Source organism: Epinephelus fuscoguttatus, linkage group LG12, assembly GCF_011397635.1.
Source record: "Epinephelus fuscoguttatus linkage group LG12, E.fuscoguttatus.final_Chr_v1".
In the NCBI taxonomy this organism is placed as follows: domain Eukaryota; kingdom Metazoa; phylum Chordata; class Actinopteri; order Perciformes; family Serranidae; genus Epinephelus; species Epinephelus fuscoguttatus.
Window position 1 is genome coordinate 18281300 of NC_064763.1, and position 22723 is coordinate 18304022.

Genomic DNA, 22723 nt, shown 5'->3' on the forward strand with positions numbered 1-22723 from the left:
TGTGCATTGCAATTTAGTCCTTTTTTTACCCTTCTTACTTTATAGGCTGCTGCTTATTAATGGTCATAATTGTAATAATGTTTGCAGATGGTTTTGGTAATCCATCGATTGTGGTTGTGTAATGATTTAAGTCTAGTGTTGGGTGCAGTTGCTTCTGTTGTTTTAAGGTCCAGACACACCAAACTGACATCAAAGATCTAGTGGCAATGAAGGCCATCTGTTGCTTTGCCTCATGTCACCTGTCTTGAAAAAAGTTGCACATGAACACACTGCAAAGACTTTGTGTACGCTCTGCGCCTGGGTAAGAGGGAATAACTCTCCATACTAGCAGGCAGTGGTAGTATTTGTCACGCAAAAAGGGAAACTGGAAGACCGACAGACACGGATTCAAGATGTGAGGAAGCCTTTTTGCACATTAACAACACAGCTGGATGTCAAAAAAACAAATGATGTTAACTGTGCCCTAGCAAACAGTAACACAAATAGTTATGAACTGTTTCTGGTAAATAGCTCAATGGCCAAAAAAAAAATCTCACCTAAAATAACACATTTTTTATTATCTCACGCCCTCTTGACTTAAGTAGTTTGTTTACTTGCCTCACTTCCAATTCTCTTCTTGTGAACTGCCAACCAGACCGATTTCTCTCCCCAGTGGGGTTCACCAGGTCTTATGCTGGTTCAACATGCGGGATTGGCTAAAAAAAGCCAACAAGCAATGACAAGTGCGGGACACACCGCAAAAACTAGAGCCCAAAATTGACCAACGGCTGACTGTTTGCTTGGTGTGTCAGGGCCCTCAGAACTAAATTCACCACAGAATCTGATGTCCTGGAATGTGCTCCAGACTCTGATTTGCTCCATCTCTTGCGTCACTAGGGGCAAGCATCATAGTTTGTTTCCATATTTTGACCTCAACAGGTTCACTTCGTTCTGCAGCCATCTCTGAGCAGCACACATCAGTGATTCGGGGTGTTTGTTCCCCCCTGTGCCACAGGGTGAACAGGAACAGGACAGCACCTCACATTCCTGCTGTCACATCAGTCCTTAGTCACCATAAAGCACACACATCCTCCCTTTCTCTCGCCAGAGTCCTCCGGTCTCTTAGATTGGTGTATAGTAAAACAGTCACCTGGTTGAATGTCGCTGTCCAGGATTTAGCCAAGTTCCGGCGAATCAAATGACATTACTGTTCCTGATGTGCCATTGGAAACCGATATGGCATGGAGGTCGTCCGATTCATTATCCAATGCTTGTACAATGGCTAGCAGGATTCTAGTTGAAAGATCCACACGATCGGGATCACAACCAGGGTTTAATTCCTCCACGCTTGCCACAATGCCTCTGATGTAGATATAGATGCAAAGATGGTCTTGCTTGTCCATGGGGTAAGGATCGTAGCTGGTGCCCATCTTCTCCATCTTTTCCTCCATGACCTACAGCCACATGTCTCCACCGTCGAACACCAACCAAAAAGGTACCAACGACACCCACATAATAGATGTAGAGGATAAATTTAGCAGAAATTTACCAGCGCTGACAGAGCAGCGACTGGAAACATCCGTGCCCACAAGTTGGGAACCGGCTGCTGACAGGAGTGTTTGCCTTACAAACCTTATAAAATCATCAGACCTTTTTTTTCCTGCACACCTAGCACCCGCCAATCAGCCGCCCCCTCACACACTTGATCTGACAGAGATCAGACCAGCAGCCACTGGACCTACAGACCTCCTGCACCACCAGCAGCCATCAATGCCAGATATTCCATTTAATTCGTCAAATTATAATCAGGTTTCCAGACAGGGTTTGTGGATGGGATTTTCTACTTCAAGTGTAAAAGCAATTCAAAAGAAATGAAGTTTATTCTGCAGGGATCATCAAGAAGTGATGACTGCATCTTTATAATTGTCTTGAATCATAAAAAAAGTGGAATTTCCCTATTGTGGCGTCCAGGAATGCAATATATCGGCACTGCATATTTCTTACATTTATGTAAGCCAAAATGGTAAACGCAATGCCAGAAGTCACTGTAGCAACAGCACCACAATGACACAGTGATGACTTTACAAAAATCCCATGCTCTCTTCCTGGTGACAGGAAACCTATAAAGAATACAGTTTTAAATATGTCTGAGCTTGAGCCAAACGAGAGCCAATTAAATGCTGCGCATGATGTTCTCTGTTTCCCTCAGTTCATGGGTCAAGTTTTATTTTCATTGCCTTGCTCACTAGCCAACTGCGTCATTATGTTTTATGTTGCAGTACAAGTTAGATTTACTTCCCAGATGCAACTTCATCAGCAGACTCAAGAACTTGTGCTATTAATTTTCAATTTCCTCCAATTAAAGTGGATTTACTATTTGAAAAATAAAAGACACTGTGCTTATTCACAGAAAAAAAGGAGAAAGGAGCAGTATATTTACTAATTAACTTTAATTTTTTATTACTTATTAAAAAGGATTAATTGCCATCTAGAGAATATTAACCAAATAGAGTAAGTACTTGAATCTCATGCGTTTTTATATTTCATATCAGCCTCATGGCTCTTGAAACATTATATCATTGTAATTCAAGCACAACCTTGGCTCTCAAGATGTTTTTATTCCACATTTTAATAACTTTGCAGTCAGGGCCAAGTGCCATTATGTGAGTAAATGAATGGAACAAGTGCTTGTTCTCATTATTTTCAAAAGCTCTCCTCAATCCATCAGACTAGGTTTGTGGATGCTCAATAGGCAGTGTGTATATATGTTTGTGTGTGTTTGTTTGTGAGGGCAGGAGAGAGGGGAAAGCAAAGAGCACATATCTCTGTGTGCTTTAACATGGGGGCTGAGAGGAGGGCTACTTTATTTGAACATGGCACGCTTGTTGACCCTCTTCATAACTATTCCTCCTCTGTGGAGGCCAAGAATGGGATATTACCACTTAGCCTCTGTAAACACAAGTTACGCTGTTGAACTATGGACCTCGGAGTCGCGCTCTTAACTGCTGGATGCCTCGGCTGTGTCTGCCAGTGAAGGGAAAAACCTTCCCTGACTGCCAATGTGGTCAATTTTATTGATTTGCAGAAAGCTTTTCAAACATGTCACGTGAGTCTTGTGATCTTTCAGTAGCATTGCTGTTCGTCCTGTTTCCTGCCCTGTGAATAAGGTCATAGGAAACACACAGCTACACATGCACACACATACAAACAAAGAAGAGGATGAAGCCTTATATTACTTCTCTTTGAACATGTTAAATCAACTCTGAGTCTAATTTTTATGATACTCTGTCACATCAACCCAATCACCAGAAAAAAAGAAGTGGGCATGGTAGGAATCTGGAAACCATGAATACATTACATTTGCATGTTATTATGTATCAGGTATGTTGAAACTTTGTGTTTCAACAAGGCAGTGGTTAAAGTATGGTTAGGTTTAGGCACAAAAACCATTTGCTTATGGTAAGGATAAGATCATGTTTCGGGTTAAAATGCCTGTTTTTTGGGGCACATCTCCACTGGAAACAAAAACAAACAACTTTTCATGGCACTATCCTGGCTGAAAAAAAAAACAGTTACAGGTCGCAAAAAAACAACAAAAAAACCACCCACTGTTGGTGGCTGAAAAATCACAGGAAACACCATGATGAGTCCATAAACAACATCCAGGCTTGGGGCTAAAAAATACTGCAGGAAGCACAGCGATGGGGCCCTAAAGAACACCCCTTTTGGTGGTTAAAAAGCCACTGGAAACACAGTGATGGGTTTCTAAAAAAAAAATAAACAGCCACTTTTGGGGGTTGAAAAGCTGCCGAAAACACAGTGACACCTACATTTTAAGGCTAAAAGTCCGCTGGAAACACAGGGATGGGCCCCTGTAAAAACCCACATTTTGGGGCTAAAAAGCCACATGAAACACAAGGATGGGGCCCCTAAAAAATACCCACTTTTAGGGGCTGAAAAGCTGCTGGAAATACAGTAAACATCCCCAAGAAACACCTACATTTGAGGGCTAAAAAGCCACTAGAAACACAGTGACGGGCCCCTAAAAAAATCACTCTCTTTTGGGGGCTGAAAAGCTGCTAGAAACAGGGATGGGCCCCTAAAAAATCAGCCACTTTTGGGGGCTGAAAAGCTGTCAGAAACACAGGGATGGGCCCCTAAAATACACACACTTTGGGGGGCTGAAAAGCTGCCAGAAACACAGGGATGGGCCCCTAAAAAACCACCCTCTTTTTGGGGCTAAAAATCTGCTGGAAACACAGGGATGGACCTGGTGGTGGTGGTGGGGGGGGCTGAAAAGCTGGTGGAAATACAGTACAGCTGCTGCTCAATATCCTCTCCACCTCCAGATGACAAGTCAGCTCATATACTACATTACTTGAGAAAAATTGATGAGATACGTATGAAACATGTAAATGTAGTGTATTCATGGTTCCTGGATCCTGGCTTAAAAAAGAGAGCACCACAACCCCCTAAAGAAAATAATGTCAGCCTCCAATTATTTTTCCCGGGGTGGGCAGCAATTGTAACAGGGTAGCCAGGGCCCCTCCTTGGAGGCGCCACTGACTGTATTCTTACCATGAGCATTTCATGCTCTGCTATTTGAGCATGTTAAATGAATGCCGAGTCTAATTTTTAATGTTCTCCTGTCTTATCTGACCACAGGCACTCATTAAAGCCAGCCCATGTTCTCTCTCTGGCTAAATCTCAGATTTATTATTCACTTTCTCATGCAGGATTTAGTCACACAACAGTGAGGCAGGCCCCTCTAGCAAATGCTCCTATAGCAGAATGGCAGGGACCACAGAGCATGTCAAATCAAATGTCAAAAGAGCAGTTGGCCAACTCCAAACTATCTTACACTTTTATTTCCCCAATATTCTTGAGTGCTGCTGGGACAGAATATATATGACAGAATGTCTCTGCGGGACTTAGATAAGAAGGAGCTGGAGATAAGTGAGAGAAAACCATCACCAGATATGATAGCAATCTGGTATCCACATTAGTTACCCTGCTATGACAACTGTGCTCATCGGCTGTGCTATTAGATGTTTTTTTCTGTTAAACAATCTTATACAGATGGTATCATGCCCACCATTGTTTTTTTTGTATCAAGGAGAGTGGTGATAAAGCGTGGGAAGCACTGAAAGTGAGATTATCATTCAAGTCCTATGGGGAGATTTAAGGTTGAGAAAGCTGCTCGATCCTTTGGGATGAGATGAAAGACACAAAGCTTATGTCGCAGGGCCTTTGAGACTGCACAAAACAAGCACAAAACTCGTGTTATACATTATATTGGTAATTAGTTGAAAGTGCTTGCATAATTAGAATATCTATTCTGGATCACATCAGTTTGATCTGGGATGTTTCCTGTGTTTTTTTTTCATGTGAGGAACAGATGCTTCTTTGGATTTAGAACAGAGTGGACAGTGGAGTTATTGAATGAGCAAACACTTTACGTTGCATAAGTGTGGACTCGAGTCACATGACTTAATTTGATCACTTTAAACTCAAATGAGCAAAATCAGAAAAGACTTGTGACTTGACTTGGACTTCAGTTGGACTTGAGCCTTTAGAATTGAAAATACTTTCACAAGCCCAAAGATTAAAAAGTGCGTCATAAATCAGTTCATTTGTATATATGTAACGCTATTCATTCCCAGCAAGTCGACACTTAATGCCCCAGATTAGAGTTCTCAATTGGCCAAAAAAGATTATTACGTTAACCGAAGTCATGTGAGTTGAAAATACTGAGCCTTAGCCTGATCAAGCCCAACCCCCCAAAAAGCACTAGTCGGCTTCTAATGCCCGGAACACACTGGCTGTGTAGCGCACAAGCCATGCACGTCTCCAGCGGAAAATGGACTCAACACTTTGTTTCCCCACCAGAGAAGCTCCCTGCTCTGGCCGGGAGAAAAGACTGACTGAGCCCAGCATGGAGCATAGCTGCTCACTCTCCTTCTCTCCCTGTCGACACTTTTTAATATTTACTATCAAGACTTTTTTTCCCCCCACAGCCCAAGCCCTACCCAACCGGGCCAACCAGCCCACATTTTCGACCCAAACCCAGTCCGATCTGTCTGGCTTTTCGGGACCCCTTCGGCTTGGCCTGAGATTGAGAACTACTGCAGATCAATTAGCTACATAGTTTGAACCCATTTGACAGTGTCCCATCAAGTTGTAGGAGATAATGATGAAGTACTAACACTGCGTTACCTAATGGAGTTCGAAAAAATTCTACCAAAGTCAATTACATTGCGTGCCAAAAACTGCGTGGTGATCAAAAAATCAATTGCAGTATGCAAACATGCAGGTCAAAAATAACAAACAGAGGAGCAACAACTTCCAACTTCATCGAGGCTAATATTAACATAGTTTGAGGGCTAATGCTTAGCTAACGTTAGTTTAAGAGCTAAGTGACTTTTTAACAAACTTGTTTTAACTAATAAATATAAATTTAAAAAGCATTTGGGTATTGCCTGATACGACCACTGACCATTCCAAACGAACTGAACTATCCGTAGAAAGGGGACCAGGGTTCGTTTAAAGTGGACCAAATAGCGCCAGTGTGAATGCGTCCTTACTTGAGACCTGCAAAACAATGACTTGGTGCATCCTGGTAGAAACAGTTGAAGAGAATGTTACCTTTTAAGTGTCATCATTTCATCCTCTGCAAGTTCTGTTGGTGAAGGAACCTCCAACTAAATAACATGGAACAAATTAATCTCCTCACATGTTGCTTTACAGTATTTTCACTCTTCAGGCTGCCACACCTTCATGACTCCATCAGCGTTTCAGGAGCAGCCAGCTCTTTTATGCCTCAAGCACCTGCTGTCATCACCACCTTTATAGCCTGAATTTCCCTGCTCTCACTGACGGTACTGCCAATAAGATGTGTCATTTATGATTTTAAATTATTGTATAATTCTGGGAAAGAAAGGCACAGATTATTGTGCAGCTCTGATTTATATTTACAACCCTGTATTCATTGCTTATTTATAGAAATTACACAGCAGCAATGACTCAATAAGACTAAAAGTTTGGAATAACAGAGACATTTTGTAATGCTGGGATTACATGGCGAAAGCTGGCTTATTACTAGAAGAAACTGCTAAATAAAAGTTGCACTTTAGGGGAGCGTAATTAGTCATTAATGAATCACAGGATAACAGAATGAATTATAGGCTAGCCGGCCAACCAGTTGCCATTCATTTCTAAAAAAGAAACTACCATGACTAAAGACAGCTTACATTGTGTTATAATTAGGAGGCATTGCACAATGATGGGACAAGGACTTGCTAAAAACTCATTAAAGCTACAGCGCTCACACTTGGAATTAGAGGAAGTAATATTCTGGCTGAGAGTTTGCCCTGGGGTAAAAACGGATGGGAAGTTCTGTCTGCTGAATTTAGTTCAAATTCATTGATTATATAAAACAGAACAAAACAGAATACTTGAACCAAAAAATAAATACATCAGTGATAGTGATGGAATAATTTGTTAAACTATTTTGTATGTACAGTACAATTATTGATATTTATAAGGCTTTTATTCATTGTTGAAATGAGCTATAAATGTCAGCTCTAATAGCACAGACTGTTACAAGTATTTGCATGCACAGCCTACAGAGGAAAACTATACCCGCTGGTAACGCCAGTACAACTGGACACAGAGGCCCTCTAAAATCAGTTTGTCTTAAGCTTAAAAAACTGATTTTATTTGGTTTATTTCTCTAACAGTTTGCAGCTGTAATTGAAGCCCTTTTGGTTTGGCCCAACACCAGCTTGGATGCTGGTCGTATGAGATCAGAGGTTTAGCTCTCAGTTGTATAATGTTTTGCAATATTTTGAGAAAAATGATAACTGAGCTCATTCCAGAGCAAAAAAACATTATTTTTAATGATACACAACTCTCTGGTTTGAGTAAGACATTATTTAGGAGGGAATGCTGCAGCCAAAACCTGCTAAATAAATACATTTATCACTGGATTACTTACTGAATGGGCCTGCCCGGCACAGGCCCAGGGGCCCAAAGTGTCAGAGGCCTCCTTGGCCTTGAATTACAAAATGTCACTAGACGAGACATGTATCGAATGAGAAGAGACTCAAAAAGACCACAAGGAGATTCAAAACGACTATGAAGAGATGCAAAATAGCTGCAAAGAGACTCAACAAATCCAAAAAGGGGCAAGACAACACACAAAAGGTCTACAAAGAGACACAAAAAGACTTAAGAGATGCAAAGCAACAAAGAGGAGACTCAAATGACAACAAAGAGACACACAAAGAGATTCAGAACTACCACAAAGAGACACAAAAACAGAGATACGAAGTGACTACAAAGAGACACAAAATGACTAAAAAGAGACAATATGACTAAAGAGATGCAAAGCAACAATGAGGAGACTCAAAATGACTACAAAGATACTCAAAATGACCATGAAGAGACTCAAAATGACTTCAAGACACAAAATGAAAACAAAGAGACGCTCAGAAACTTCAGATAGATTCAAAACAACCAAAAAGAGACACAAAAACACAGATGTGTATTGACTGCAAAGAAACACAAAATGACCACAAAGAGACTCAACATGACTAAAAAGAGACAGAAAATGACCACAAAGAGACAGAAAATGACCACAAGGAGACTCAACATGACTACAAAGAGACACAACATGACTGAAGAGATGCAAAGCAACAATGAAGAGACTCAAAATGACTACAAGACACAAAATAAAAACAAAGAGAAGCCCAGCAACTACAGAGAGATACAAAACAACCACAAAGAGACACAAAAACACAGAGAGATGTGTAGTGACTACAAAGAGACACAAAGTGACTACAAAGAGATACACAGCAACTACAAAGAGACAAAAACAACAACAAAAAGAGGCCAAACAACGATAAAAATCTCTGTCTTGCTCTTGTGTCTGAGAGGTGGTAGGGCCCTCTGCATGGCTGTGCCCAGGGGCCCCACTGTCTCATAATCCGCCCATGCTGAAGACAACCATGCACCCTGCCAAAGTGTCCTTGAGCAATATGCTCATTGTGTGGTTGCTTTTATGAGGTAGAGGCAAGAAAAAAAACATGTTAAGAAAAACAAAGGAGGACTGTATCGTGTAAACTTGTCAAAGCTTAGCTTGACAGGCTAGAATTAAGAATATGGTGGAGTTGTAACCTCAAAAACAAACTATATTGATTATTTTTTCTTCATTAAATTATATGTAAATAAAGTAAATAACATTGTTTTCTATATGTATTTTTATAATTTTCAGTCTTGCCCCTGTATTTTAGTTGGACTGTATTTGATTGTTTTTATTGCAAGGTTTTGAAGCATACTGATACATATTTTTCTTTAAAGTGCCATCAAACATATTTTATTCATTTTTGTGTTGAACTCAGTTTGTCCACATGATTTAATTACCTCTTACATTTTCTCCAGTATCATGCATTTCTTTTATATCTGTGGTTCTGCACTAATAACTGTGTGATTTTACTGCTGTCTTTATCTCACGGAAGCCACGCCGTGTGAAACTGAGGTCAAGTGAATGTATCTGATTGAAATAAACCAAAACAAAGGGCGCATCAATGCACCCTGGTTGCACATTTCAATTGCAGGTGCAACATCACATGCGCTAGGTGGTGCACTGTGTAAGTGAGCAAGTTTATGTGGTTTGATCATTGGTAACAAAATCTGTTGCTCAGTAGCGCCACTTGCGCTGGCCTAGCGGCAATACCTATCAGTCTTGTGTTATTACAGCCCTCATGACCACGACAGTGTCAAAGCAGCCGCACTATAAGGCGGAAGTTACTGTCAGGACTGTCAAAATAAAACGCGCACCACTTCAGAATCAGAATCAGCCTGAATAAGGTTTATTAGCAAGTAGGTTTTCAGTTACAGGGAATTTGCTTTTGTGTTTGGTGCATATATTAAACAAATTAAGAGGAAACAAAAAATAAAGTCTAAGCACTGCAATAGTCGGGAAGCATAAATATAAGACAGAAAAATTAAAATATGAAAAGTTATCATTCAAAACACTCTAACACAGCAAAAATGTATAATGTAGTTGTTTTTAAAATGACAAAGTTGTACAGTTTTTTGCAAAATTATGTACAAAAGTTCACTGTGTAGCAATATTACATTATTAGTTATAATATTAAGCAAAATATACAATAGAAATATGAAAAGACATTGTAAAAAATACCATCATAAAGTATAATATAGCTGTTTTAGAATTAGAAAGCTGTACATTTTTTTGCAGAATATGCATAATATTTAAGTGCAAAAGCTCACAGTACATTGTTATATTATCAGTCATAATGTTAAACAAATATTGCAATAAAAATATAAAAACTCTATAAAAAATATTATAACGAATATAATGTAGCTTTAAAATGAGAAAGCTGTGCAGTTTTTTCCAGGATGTACCAAAAAATATTCATGTGCAAAAGCTCATCTTACAGCATTATTATATTATTAGTCATAATATAAAAAAATTACCATAAAAATGTAAAAATGTATCATAAAAACACTATAACTTACATGTGTATAATGAAGCTATTTTTGAATATGAAAGCTTAGTTTTTTGCAGAATGTGCAGAAATGTTCACTGTATAACATTATTATAAGTCGTACGATGTCATGAGTCATAATATCAAACAAAAATTAGAATAAAAGTGTAATACCATAACATAAATATGTATAATGTAGTTGTTTTACAATGAGAATATTGTAGTTTCATGCAGGATGTGCAAAAGTTAGCCGTGTAATATTATTATGTCATATAATATTATCAGTGATAATATCAAACAGAAATTAGAATAAAAGTATAATATGTGTGTGATTGATGTGTAAAAGTTCAATGGTAACATTGTTATGAGTTATAATATTAAAATCATTGTACCCTTTTACTTTCCCGGAAGTGCTGCCTGCTCTGTGACGTGTGTCTGTCTGCCTTCGGCTGCCTTGACAAAGCTTTGACCACGAATGAGCCAATAGGCTGTGGAAGGCAGAGTTGTCCCTGTGGCCGCCATTAAAGAAAGGAATCCATGAATTCAAATGGAAACCAACAGGAACCGAGGCTGAAATAATGACCGAAATAATCGTTAAAATATAGGCCGACGCCACATTTCGCGAGGTTTTTACAGGATGTGTTTCGTTTTTAGACTAAATTGTGCGATGGAGGAGTGAGACAGGACGTCTTTATTTTTTTAAGCAGAGACCGTTTTAGGGCTAAGGGGGAGGGGGAGAGTTGCTTCTTTGCTCTCCTTTTCTTTTTGTTTTATGAACATTTTTCGCCTCCTCTCACCAGCTCTCACTGTGTGCTCCTGAGATGTCGACCTAGCGACCACACAGTCCTCTTTTATCCGCTTTTAGCTGCGGCTGCGGGGGGAAACTGCAATCGGAAGGTTGTTGAATTAACTATCCTCCAGCCAAATGTTACAAAAAATATTTCTCGCTGATTAAGCCTGCACATCTCTGAAAACACAACCTTTTCGCCAATTGTTCTTTATTTCCCGGGAAGTGAAACGATGGAGAGTTGGACCTCGCAGTGAAGAAGGATGAGTTCTTGTTATGTACCAAACGGGGCCAGCTTGGAGGATTGCCATTCCAATCTATTCTGTCTGGTAAGAGATTTAAAACTAAAGGAAAGCAGCCATTTTTAACTAGCTGAACGGGGGCTAAGCTAACGTTAGCCACACAGGCATCAGTTGATAGGAGCTTAGCTAGGCTTACGGCCCTGTCGAGCTGACATCATTTTAGGGGCAACAAGGTGTCCCAGTTCGCTAATGTTGTCTTGTTTTAACACTTTGCCACCTACTTGTCACAACCTGTCTTTTATAATTACCTTTCTGCCACATTTCAAATCCCCCCATCCGCAAACCCAAACACTCAAGGTTAACGCCACTCGCTTGTTTAAGCTTCATTTACTACACACAACATATCTATCGCCTGTTAGCACGGAAATATACATGTTGTGCATTTTACTGCCAAAAACTTGTGTTTCCCAACGAGTTGACTTGTTGTAGCACTTTCTCCCTTTCGCCTCCAACACCTTGTTTATTATTAACTTGCTATCTTGGTCCGCGTTGCATTTCCACTATGTTTTATCAACTAAACACCTCATGCACTTGAGTTTTGTTAACTTCTACACTGTGAAATAATGTGTTTTTGCACAACTCCTGCAGGGATTAATATGCTTAAATGCACGCCCCTTATGTTTGCCTAGAAAGCTTTTTTTGTGTTTGTGGTGACAGTATTTGTTTAATTATTTATGTAATATGTCATCATGTTGTTTGTCAGTGGCTTAATCTCCTTGGACTTCATTTTCTAGTATTCACACCAACTAGGGCACAGGCCCCAGGCTGATTATATAATCCCTGGCATGCATTCCTGGGCATTACAAACATTAGGTGACCACATATCTGAGCTGCACTTTCTACTACCATAAACTACACTACAAATGGGGGGGCTTGTTAATGCCTGCTGTATCTCTTTAGTGGCATCATGTTGTCAGTGGTGGCCAGTTGACATTACCCTAAATAGTTGTGGTCGTGCTCCCACCCACTTGGACTTCACGGGTATTCTAAATTTTAAATCCCCTGTGAGGTAGATTGTGCAGCGAGCGTGCACCGTGAAGCATATGTAAAGGTGTTGCTTGAGTGTACAGTTCCTCCTCTGGCCTGTATAAGCAAGAACATGGTCTGAATGTGTTGTTGTTGTTGCAGTTAATTGGCTTGTCAGCAGGCTTAACTACTCCTTGACTTGTAGGTGAGTGTAATGCTGCCTCCATGAGCTCCTCTGATTTGAACATGCTACTTCCACAGTAGCCAATTTCTAAAATACAAGGCGGTGCAGTGCCAGAGATTTAAAGCCACAAAGTGCACTCAAAGTTGATTTTATTTGTTGATGCATGCAAAAAATTAAAAGTTAAAAAGTGAGAGTAGAAATGCGTCAATAGCAACGTTGAAAATGTGGTATAATTACAACATAGTGAAATACTACACTGCTTTTGCCACAAATTGACACCGCTTCCAAACTGTCCACCCCCCTAAAGGTAACATTTCATTGCAGAAAATCCCCACTCTCTCAATACTACTTAGCTGGGTCGATTGTGTGCAGCTGAACTCGTAATTACAATGTTTACGACAGCACTTGAAGGCAGCGCTGGCTACAGTGGACAGGCGAGGTAGAGGCTGGTAGTTGTGGTGCTGTGCCTGTCTGGCTGACATTTTCCTGCACACTGAGACTAAGCATAACACCACTGCTGTTATGACTCACTCGCTGAACAGACTCCACTTTGTGGTTTTATGGTGAAAGAATGCGAATACATTGTGGTACTTTTTTCCCTCGTCGTTTTTCAGTGGATAGTCTTCTCTGGAGTATGATACTACTTGTTGCTTACTTTTTTTTTTTTTGCATTTTAAAGCAGGCTTATTGGAATTAACTTGAATTCAGTGTAATTGTGTCTGTGTTATTATGCACGTGTGTAGCTGGGTTTTCATTAAAGTTGTAGTTTGAGCTTCCGTGGATTTTAAAAAAGCACTTAACAAAAGCAATCTGTTTGGTGATAGCATCAACACGAAGTTAACAAGAGCTGTGTGTAAAATGAAACTGATATAATTTGCATTCTCCTCAACCAACACTGCAGAACACACTTGTTAGTTTCATGTTTGCCCATGACAGACAGGAAAAGAGACTTTGTAGAAGAGGAGCATCTGCGACATGATTTGAGCAGCCTCACCTGTTGCTTGTCTCATATCTTGAAAGGCAGGAAGACAGCTGTTTGAACACAGTGTTCCCTACTAAGACCCAGAACCCTAAAGTGGCCAGAGGGAAGGTGAGCAGCTGGCAAAATCAGGGGTCGTAACCCCCCCCCCCCCCAAGTACGTGTCACCTCAGGAAAACTTCCTGCCTGTATCCAGTGGCTTTGGCCTGAGATTCCCTCCTCGGGCAGCAGTGTGGTTTTTGGCTTTGGCATATGAAAGATAAAACTTCTCCTGACCCGCAAGCAGTTGCTCGCAAACTTGAGCGTTTAGTAAGACACAGGCAGGTGGAAAAACTTGTAGATTCATAGCAGGCACACTTGTGCACACAGCCTGGAAAGCATGAATGTTGGAAGGAAATACAGAGATATCTGTGGCACGCTCTGTTTTTGCACACAGGCTGCTACTAATTTATTTTGAAAGGACAGACAGAACAACTGCAGAAGGCACATTTATCCTTGATAGAGCAGTCTGCCTCTTGGATATAGTTGATGAGGAGTGGAGTACTGACGTGTTCAGTCTTTGACAGAGGAGCTATTCAGTTCTGCCCCATCAGGCTCAGGAATATGTAAGGACACAAGTTATTATTTTGTCTGTAGTTCACTGTTTGGCTAAGTACACAGTAATGAATTGTGTGTAAAATCTGGGACAAACAGTGTGACTTAACGTGTCTACACTGGAATATTTTGTCTTTATTAATGCTTTAAAAAAATGCAGTTTAACACCAGTTTAATTCCTAAGTAATAGCTTAGCTGCATTGATGCAACCAGGGAGATTGTTTATTGAAGTAGTCTCTTCAAAGATCTCTGAAATCATATTTGAAGATATGCTATGAAGGATTTCCCTAAAAACAACAACAATGCATACACTTGTACAGAAGTAATCCCTCACAATCATCACCTATGACCTAGTAGAAGAGTGTGGCGGAGTATTTTTCTGCAAAGCCTCTGCCTTCTGCCTGTATTTTCTGTGTTTAGGATGTTTATGGGTGTGTACTCCCACAGCGCTCAGGTGAGGTCAGGGCTTTATAAAAAGGTAGCGGCCAGGTGCCAAACTGTAAGGAGCAGGCATCCAAGAGAAACAGCGCAGAAAAAAACGCAAATACGGCGAGGTGAAATGCCAAACGAGTGAATCAGGGGTGGGAATTTACTTTCACTTTAGCTGGCGGGCGTGTTGACAAACAGTAACCTACTATCCTGCAAGGTTTGCCTTACAGTATTCAACAAAAGGATCAGCTGATGTTTGCTGGGATGAAGTTGGAGAAGATGCATTGTGTTGCTGGAGTTAATTGCAGGGCAGATGTTTGCAATCTGTCTTTTGTTTTTCTGTTTCAAATGTTGCCATCGAGCAGTGCGACACAAACCGTAACAAATCATCTTTGTGTCCAGTTGATAATGTGCAAACACAAAGACAAATGTTTGGTGTTTCAACAGGGATGTTTGGTGTTACTCTGTTGTTTGTTGAATCCTAGATTACATAGACACATTTTCGGTCTTCGTCATTAGTTACATCCAGTATGAATCAGCAGTGCAAATACTTGGCTTATTTCCTATGTAGACAAACAGATTCAGCTTTAAGTGTCGCAGGAAGAGACCTGTTGGATTCAGACATTTTTGTGTAATTCTCCTAATTAAGCGCAGCAGGTTTAGACGTGTCATTAAAATGAACTCATCCAGCAACAGAGCCACTTTAGATGCTCGCTTTTCTCAAACGTGTAATCATACTGTATATTTGGTATGACTACCAACTGACCAGAACCACGCAAGAGTCAGTGAAGCCACTTAAAAACTTTATGGAGTTTCAGTTTGGGTCCAGTTGAAGGCCACCTTCTCGCCACATCCACACAGCTCAGCGTCTCCCTGGAAGTGTGAGGGCTGGAGGTAAATCTTGTTGGCCTTTTGCTCTCCGAGCAGTGCAGAAAAGATCAGACCGCTCTGAATGGAAGTGAGCACTTATCAGCTCCACACTGTAGCTGGTCAACATCATGTCAGGGTCTTTTCCTGGCTCAAAATGAGGTGGAGGTGCACTCGTGTCCATGCGTGCAGTGGCTTAACTCGCTCAAGCAAACTCTCTGTAACAAATATTGAAGGAGTTTTAATAGCTATCTGTGAAAAGATATATGATTTGGGTAAAGTTACGGAATATTTTTGTAGTATCTCTTTTTGGTGTTGCACTTTGTAGGTGGTCCTTGTGCACTCATCTCACAGCTGGCTGCACATAGAGAGTAAAGTTATTTGTCCATATTGATGAAAATCCGATTTTACAAGTGTCATGCAATAAGCAAAAAGTGTCAGTTCCCGTATTTGTGATGAAGGAAAACCCTTTTTTGGGTTGTTATGTTCAATCTCTTTTTCTTGTGAAATCTCTTAATTCTTCAGAAGCTCCATCCTGAGGCTGTTATGTAAACATTTTTCTAATAAATACACCAACTTCTGATTAACATTTCCCATGCACGTCCCACCCACTTCCTGATTAAACCCCGCCCACTTCACATAAAGATATGGATGCAGATAATGGTGTACTCGCTCATCCCCGTTATTGATTCAGGAAGTTTATATCTGTGACTATCTTTCCAACTATACTGAACTGCATAGAGCTGCGTTCACAAACACCGACTGCTGTTCGTAACAGCATTTGAACGGCAGGAAAAAGAACACAGATAAAGACCACATCGGCTTTCTTTCACATTTATAAGGCTGGTACTGACTTTGCTGCTGTCCAGCCAAAAACAGACCGCTCTTTTCTTCCTCTCTGGCAGTTTTGGCAACACCTTTACTGGCGCACTGTGCTTATTACGATACAGCGCCACCCAGTCAGTGTAATGTTGCAATTGCAGTCACAAATGACAAAATTCCACCAGTGCAACGTTTGTTAGAAAAGTGTTTTCCATGAAGTCACACATCAGAGTTTTGTTGAGAGGTGGAGGCGGGATGAAATTAGCCGGGGGCGGATGTGTTGCAGTTTTCTGTGTAGGAAAAAACCTGCATATATTGCGTAAATTGCAACGGTAACAAATGTTTGCAGCACCTTCTTCTAATCTTCAGCAACTGTTGATCAAACTGAGTGTTTTACATCTGATAGTTATTGTCACTGACAGTTCTTAGTTGTTATAATAATGTAATTTCAACCCATTGTCAAGAAGAGAATACTGACGACATCAGCGATTTAAATGTATCTATGAAATAACTGTATTGAATTGGATGCATCTGCAGGGTAATGATCATAAAGAGCTGAAGTGTCTGTGGCGGTTTATTGATGTAGCATCTGTTATGTTAGATATTGAGGGTGGAGATATATACAGACTAAACACAATACACACACAATAAGTCATTAAGTGCCGCGCATAATTGCTTGTTGACAGTAACGCACACCATTTACTGTTTCTTGTGTACCACTGTTGCTGCATTGAAGGATTGTTTTGTGCTGTATTATATATTCTATAGGTAATACAATGTATTCAGTTGCCTGCTTGGCAGAGAAACTGCAGCATAGATGCAAACACCGCAATGGTGACAGAAAGAGTCGCAAAAAAGGTGACGAGTAGAACTGTAATATAAGATGAAGAGTCTGACCTTCTTCTCTTGTGGGCTGTTGTATCTCATTCACACATTCACAGCGCAGCAGCAGCATTAATCAGTATTTTAGCTGTGACTGCGACTACAGAAGCTGTAGCTCAGAAATGAACCAGGTCAGAGTTTCTGTGCCCGCACAAGATGTGGTCAGTTGGTTCAAGTTGCCCTGTGTGTACAGCTGTACCACATTAACTGTAGTCGATAACAAGAAGCATGCCAGTGCTTTCTCTGCGTGCCATTTAAAAAATCACCTGATATGAGGCTGACTGTTAATTAAACTGTTTAACCTTCTCATGACCACATGTGCACAGAGTTGCTTGTTGGCTTGAATTTGAAGAATGCCTTATGACTCTGTGTTGCATTATAAATACTCTGTGCATAGTTTAAAGCTGTAAGAAAGTCTGTAACAATCAAATATTTCTACTGCAATTTTCATTTGACAGAGTGGAGGTGGGCGCCACATCCTCTATCGTGGTGTTTTGTATCACAGTAACGCTATGTATCACAATACAGTGATTGTTCTGTAAATTCAGTGAAGAAATAGTTAAAAATAACCACACTGTATTTCATCACATTTGTTCATGTTCTTCTTTATTTGGAACTTTATTAATAACAAATAAACAGCTGCCTCAGATGAGGCAACACTTGAGAAATAAGACTCAAAGCAACAAAACTAAAAAAAGAATTTATAAAGAAAGTTTTATGGTTCGCGGGAACAGTCATTTCAGAAGATATGACAGCACTTAATCGTTAATCTGATACCTGCTGAGAATATTTTCTGCTGTTTACACATGTGGTTATGTAGGTTAATATTGGTTCTCCTCAGTTTACTACACTGCGCATCACTTGGGACTGTTGGGAGCTAGCTAGTGGCGCCCATCATTTGGCGATTGCTGCTAGTAACGCAATCCTGACCCAACAGCGTTGGAGACGAAACATTGTGCTGACCCTCCGGTGTCCTCCCAGGTCGCCCGTGTGAGCACTGGCACAAGTTTGAGCCGTGAACCCCCTTTAGCATCACTGTCACCTCTGTTAGCACCATTAGCAGTGTCAGCATGGAAAGCCGCTCACTCACAGGAGCTACCTATGTGCAGACCAGAGGGTGACCACCATGTTTCTGCAGCAATGCTGTCTCGCCACCAGGACAGCACACCAGCGTTTTTGCAAATTAGCGGTGCCATTGATTAGCTCCCACCTGATCTGGCTAATGCGCAGCGCAGTGTGGCCAAGGCTAACGTTAGCTAACTAGTGGAAACCAGAGGGTCAGCTGCAGGCCTTATGTTAACGCAGCTAGCAAGCTGTCCGTCAGCAAAGCAGACAGAAAATGAAATAAAAGGCAAGACGTTCATATCACCAGACATTGCAATTTCACCACCTCTAAATGGAGAGTGCTTCCAATCAAAAACAAAATTAACCAACACTGACTGTGATACAAGTTTCTGTTTTTTCAACTTCACTCTCCTCCATGTCTGCCCAAATCAGGAGACCTTGCAAGGCAGCTGTATTCACAAGATCATGCGAGAATCAAGCCCTGATTTGCTCCATAGCTTGCCTCAAATAGCTCCCGCGGTAGTAACGGTATTTCCAAACCTATTCCAATGGACGCATTTTCCCTGTCGTACAGTATATCCCATCATATCGCCCAACCCTGTGACAGACTAATCAATTAATGGTCTAATTGTCTCAGAGCAGATTGTAACTGCATACTGTCTGTACTCAGGTTTGATGGTTCAAGATTAGATAGACAGCAGTTTGCATTGCGCTGCTTCCTTTTGTTCCTGTAAATATATCGTTTACATGGAAGAGGATACAGTAAGAAGTGTTTAGGCTGAGAGGCCTCTTAACCATCTCTCTCTGTATATATATATATGTGAAAGGGTTTTTAATATGACTTGATCTTGATGCAAATACAAGACAATGCACTCTGCCTCGACAATAACAAAATGTCAAGAAATTATGTTGTAACTGTATCCACTCTAGTTCACTGCTGCATTAGATCTGGCCTCTAAGAGCACTGACAACATGCATCTCCCTTATATTAAGTGGTCCTTGGTTACAGTTAGGTCAGTTAAGAGCTAATGTTAAAACATGAAGTGGATTTTTAAGGGCAAAGCAAGTACATTTGGATATTATAAAAAGTATGTATTAAAACATTGATGCAAATGAGTGTTATAAATACAACTTGAGGTGGTAGATTTGGCTACAAAAGAGTGGCAGGAGTTCCCGAAATACTTATTTGAGTAAGAGTCATGTTATTCAAAGTGAGGTTTCAGTCCCCTGTCACCAGTTTGATGCCTGGCTGTCTGTGTGCAGCACATAATCACGTCTAAAAGTGTGAAACCAATATCTATGAGGAGGAGAGGCCCATAATAAAATCTGTGGGGCACTTACGAACAAAACCTTTTACACGATGGAGCACACAATACCACCGGGGGACTGGCCACGGTCAGTAAGATGACGGGGGTGTTCGCTTGCTAATTGCCTGTCTGTACCGCTTATGATCTGGTTTCACAGTTAACCGTTGTCCCCGCCCTCCCTTTGCATTGTGTGCACAGATGTTTCCTAGCGAGATGCAGGTGTAGTGTACTGCTTCTCACACTCCAGCAGCAGGAAGGAGCAGCCTAACTGCTGCAGCTCTGTCGTTACACACAGACCCAGCTCTGCTGTCTGCACCTTGGAGCTTTGTCCTCAGCGTGTGTTGCGGCTTTTGAATTCCTTAGGTTGTGCATCAGAGATTATGATGTTTTGATCATGCTTCCTGGTAACTGCTGCGTTAAGTTATGATGACACGTCAGGCTTTTGTGCGCGTTTTTCTTTAAAGTTAGTGGTGGAGAACAAATTAAACACATGCTTTCTGTTTACTGATGATGCATACAGTGTGCACTTCATAATTGTGGAATAATAAATTGGCCTGTATGCTGCTGTGGTGTTAGGACTGTTGCTGTAAAAGAATTTACCCTGCAGTGATTGAGGGTTGTTCAACAGCGTGATATGCGGTATTATCGTCACTTGTTGTTGCTTTTGCTATTTTGCTTTTGCTATTTTGCTATTTTGCTTTTTATCCTGATTTCAGTGGTTTGTGAATAAGCTTTATTGGTGGGCCATTATTAGGTACAGAGTGCTGCAGGAAAGACCAGCCTGAAAGTTAGCTGCCCTGATTTTGTTCAGCAAGATCATCTTCACAAATGAACACCACATTTATGTTTTTTTAAGCATAAATGCTACCGCCAGAACCAAAAGGCTAAAGTTAGGCCATAAACAAACTACACCGCAGTTGCATGACTCTTACATTGCCACCACAGTAAAGCTATGTTCTGCGTGATGACGCTCTGTAGTCTCCCACTAATAGATTATTGGTATATTCACTGACCTTTTTTATGTCGCAGAACTTTGTTTCTGGCATCATTCAAAAACTCATTCAAAATTTCTGAGATGAGGGAACTGGAAGTGCATAAATGCTTACTAATTTCCAGGTTTTAAGACTCATTCCTGCAGCGCTCTATATTGTTTCTTCTTAAATGACAAAGAAGATGTTGTTTTAAAAGAAATAAAATACTTTTCATAGTTAAATGCAGAACACAGAGGGGCAATGAGGTGCAATAAACAGTGAAGCGGTAGTTCAGCTGAAAACTTTGGATGTGTCAATACAGAATAGCTACGAAAGTAAAAATGTCGGCACAAGTCAGAGAACCTGCTCTGGATGAAGGGAAAGCTGAAGCACATAGGGAGAGAGGATGGACTCACTGTTCTGTGTTGGTTTAATTTTAATTTCCCCTCCATTGTTGTTATTGTTAAAAACCTAGGTTAATTAATGATTTGCCCATCTGTGTGTGCTTACTACTGCTCACTAACTTGTTGTGATCCAGCTCTGCTCCAGCTGACGCAACACAACGCTCTGTTTTGACAGTCCCCAACCTACCCTCAACCACCACCACCACCATCACAACTAACACCACAAATCTCCCAGCTCATTCCCAGCCAGGCGAAAGACCACTGCCTCGCCACAGCCACGAGTAATCACTTGTTCAGGCTCAGCACCTCTGCACTTGAGTTAAGATATCCCCTGAATTGTAATGGATTAATTGGTTGAATATACAGAGGGACAGCTTGCCAAGTCAGCCTGAACGGAATAGGACTAAACGGCATGAAAATGAACAGCCTATGTTCGCACAGATTACTTGAAATGTCTACAAGGATAGATAGAGGACCAAGATTGCCAGCGGAAATGGGGATGAGCGCCTAAGGCGTCGCGTGTGCGTTCTGTGGTAGTTAGTGTGTGTCTGCGTGCATGTGTTTAGGTAGACATGGGTAGTCTGTCGGCGTTTGGATGATAAGCAGCAGTGCTAGCTAGCACTGGAGCGTAATGTTCCTGCTTTAACACTTAATAACCCCGCCAGTGATTTACTGCCTATGAGGCTTTTTCCTGTGTGTTTTGTTCTCTCCATAAAAGCCAGACAGCGTTTATAGAAAGGCACAGCACTCCCCAGCACTCACCAATAATGAGGATTAAGGTGGTGAGACCACATTTACCAGCATTCGTTTTTTCTTATTTGTGTTTCGAACATGTTGTTCATGGTGATATTGAAAGCACCTGAAGCACAAGTACACAGTTCTTCACAGAAACAAACACATATGCAAAGTATCTCAGATTTTAAGGGCAATGTCTCTCTTTTTATCAACACACAGTGGTGCTCTTTTTTCTCATAATCTATTGTGTGTTTCTCTATCTTTCAATCTTCCCATTTTCTCTCAGTTTTTTGTTCTTTTTTCCCAGTTTTGACAGCCCGGGTGTGTTGTTGTCAGAAGTAGTTGGTGGGTGAACTGCCCCATAAAAGAGGATTAATACCTCCTCTTTACACTGTGCTCAGCACATGTTTACTCTGAGGTGCTGAGTGGATCCTGAAGCAGCGACTCTGCACGCTGAAAGTCTCTTTCTCCCCCTCTCTCTCCCTCCCTTGTCTTGCAGGCTGACTTGACAGGGATCAAATGGAAGAGGTTTGTGTGGCAGGGTCCCACCTCTGCGCCCATCCTCTTCCCAGTGACGGAGGAGGACCCCATCCTATGCAGCTTCAGCCGCTGCCTGAAGGCCGACGTGCTAAGCGTATGGCGGCGCAGTCAGCGGCAGGGGCGGAGGGAGCTCTGGCTCTTCTGGTGGGGGGACGACCCCAACTTCGCTGATCTCATCCACCACGAGCTTGCAGGTGAGGACCCCTCGGCATACACATAAGGGCATGACATTTGGAAAAAGCAGTGCATGTTTTATTAAGCTGTGCAGGTACATCCTCTTTATGCAGCTTTCTTACTACTTGGAGGTCAGAGGTCGGGGTCAGTTGCTGAACAACACCCAGGGTGCTTGTAGGGATTCAGTGATTGAGTTCAAGGGAACAAGGAGAGTGCTCCTCGACA

At 41.2% G+C, this 22723-nt stretch overlaps 1 protein-coding gene across 1 annotated transcript in view; it reads left to right on the plus strand.

Annotated features, from left to right (window-relative positions):
• The first annotated feature begins 10970 nt into the window (after window positions 1-10970).
• med13a (mediator complex subunit 13a) overlaps window positions 10971-22723 on the plus strand; it is a 109705-nt gene continuing 97952 nt past the window's right edge. Inside the window, exons 1-3 of the mRNA XM_049592773.1 lie at window positions 10971-11387; window positions 11504-11606; window positions 22284-22518. Of these exons, the coding sequence (XP_049448730.1) occupies window positions 11541-11606; window positions 22284-22518 (301 nt within the window). The 5' untranslated portion in view covers window positions 10971-11387; window positions 11504-11540. The remainder of the gene's footprint in view (window positions 11388-11503; window positions 11607-22283; window positions 22519-22723) is intronic.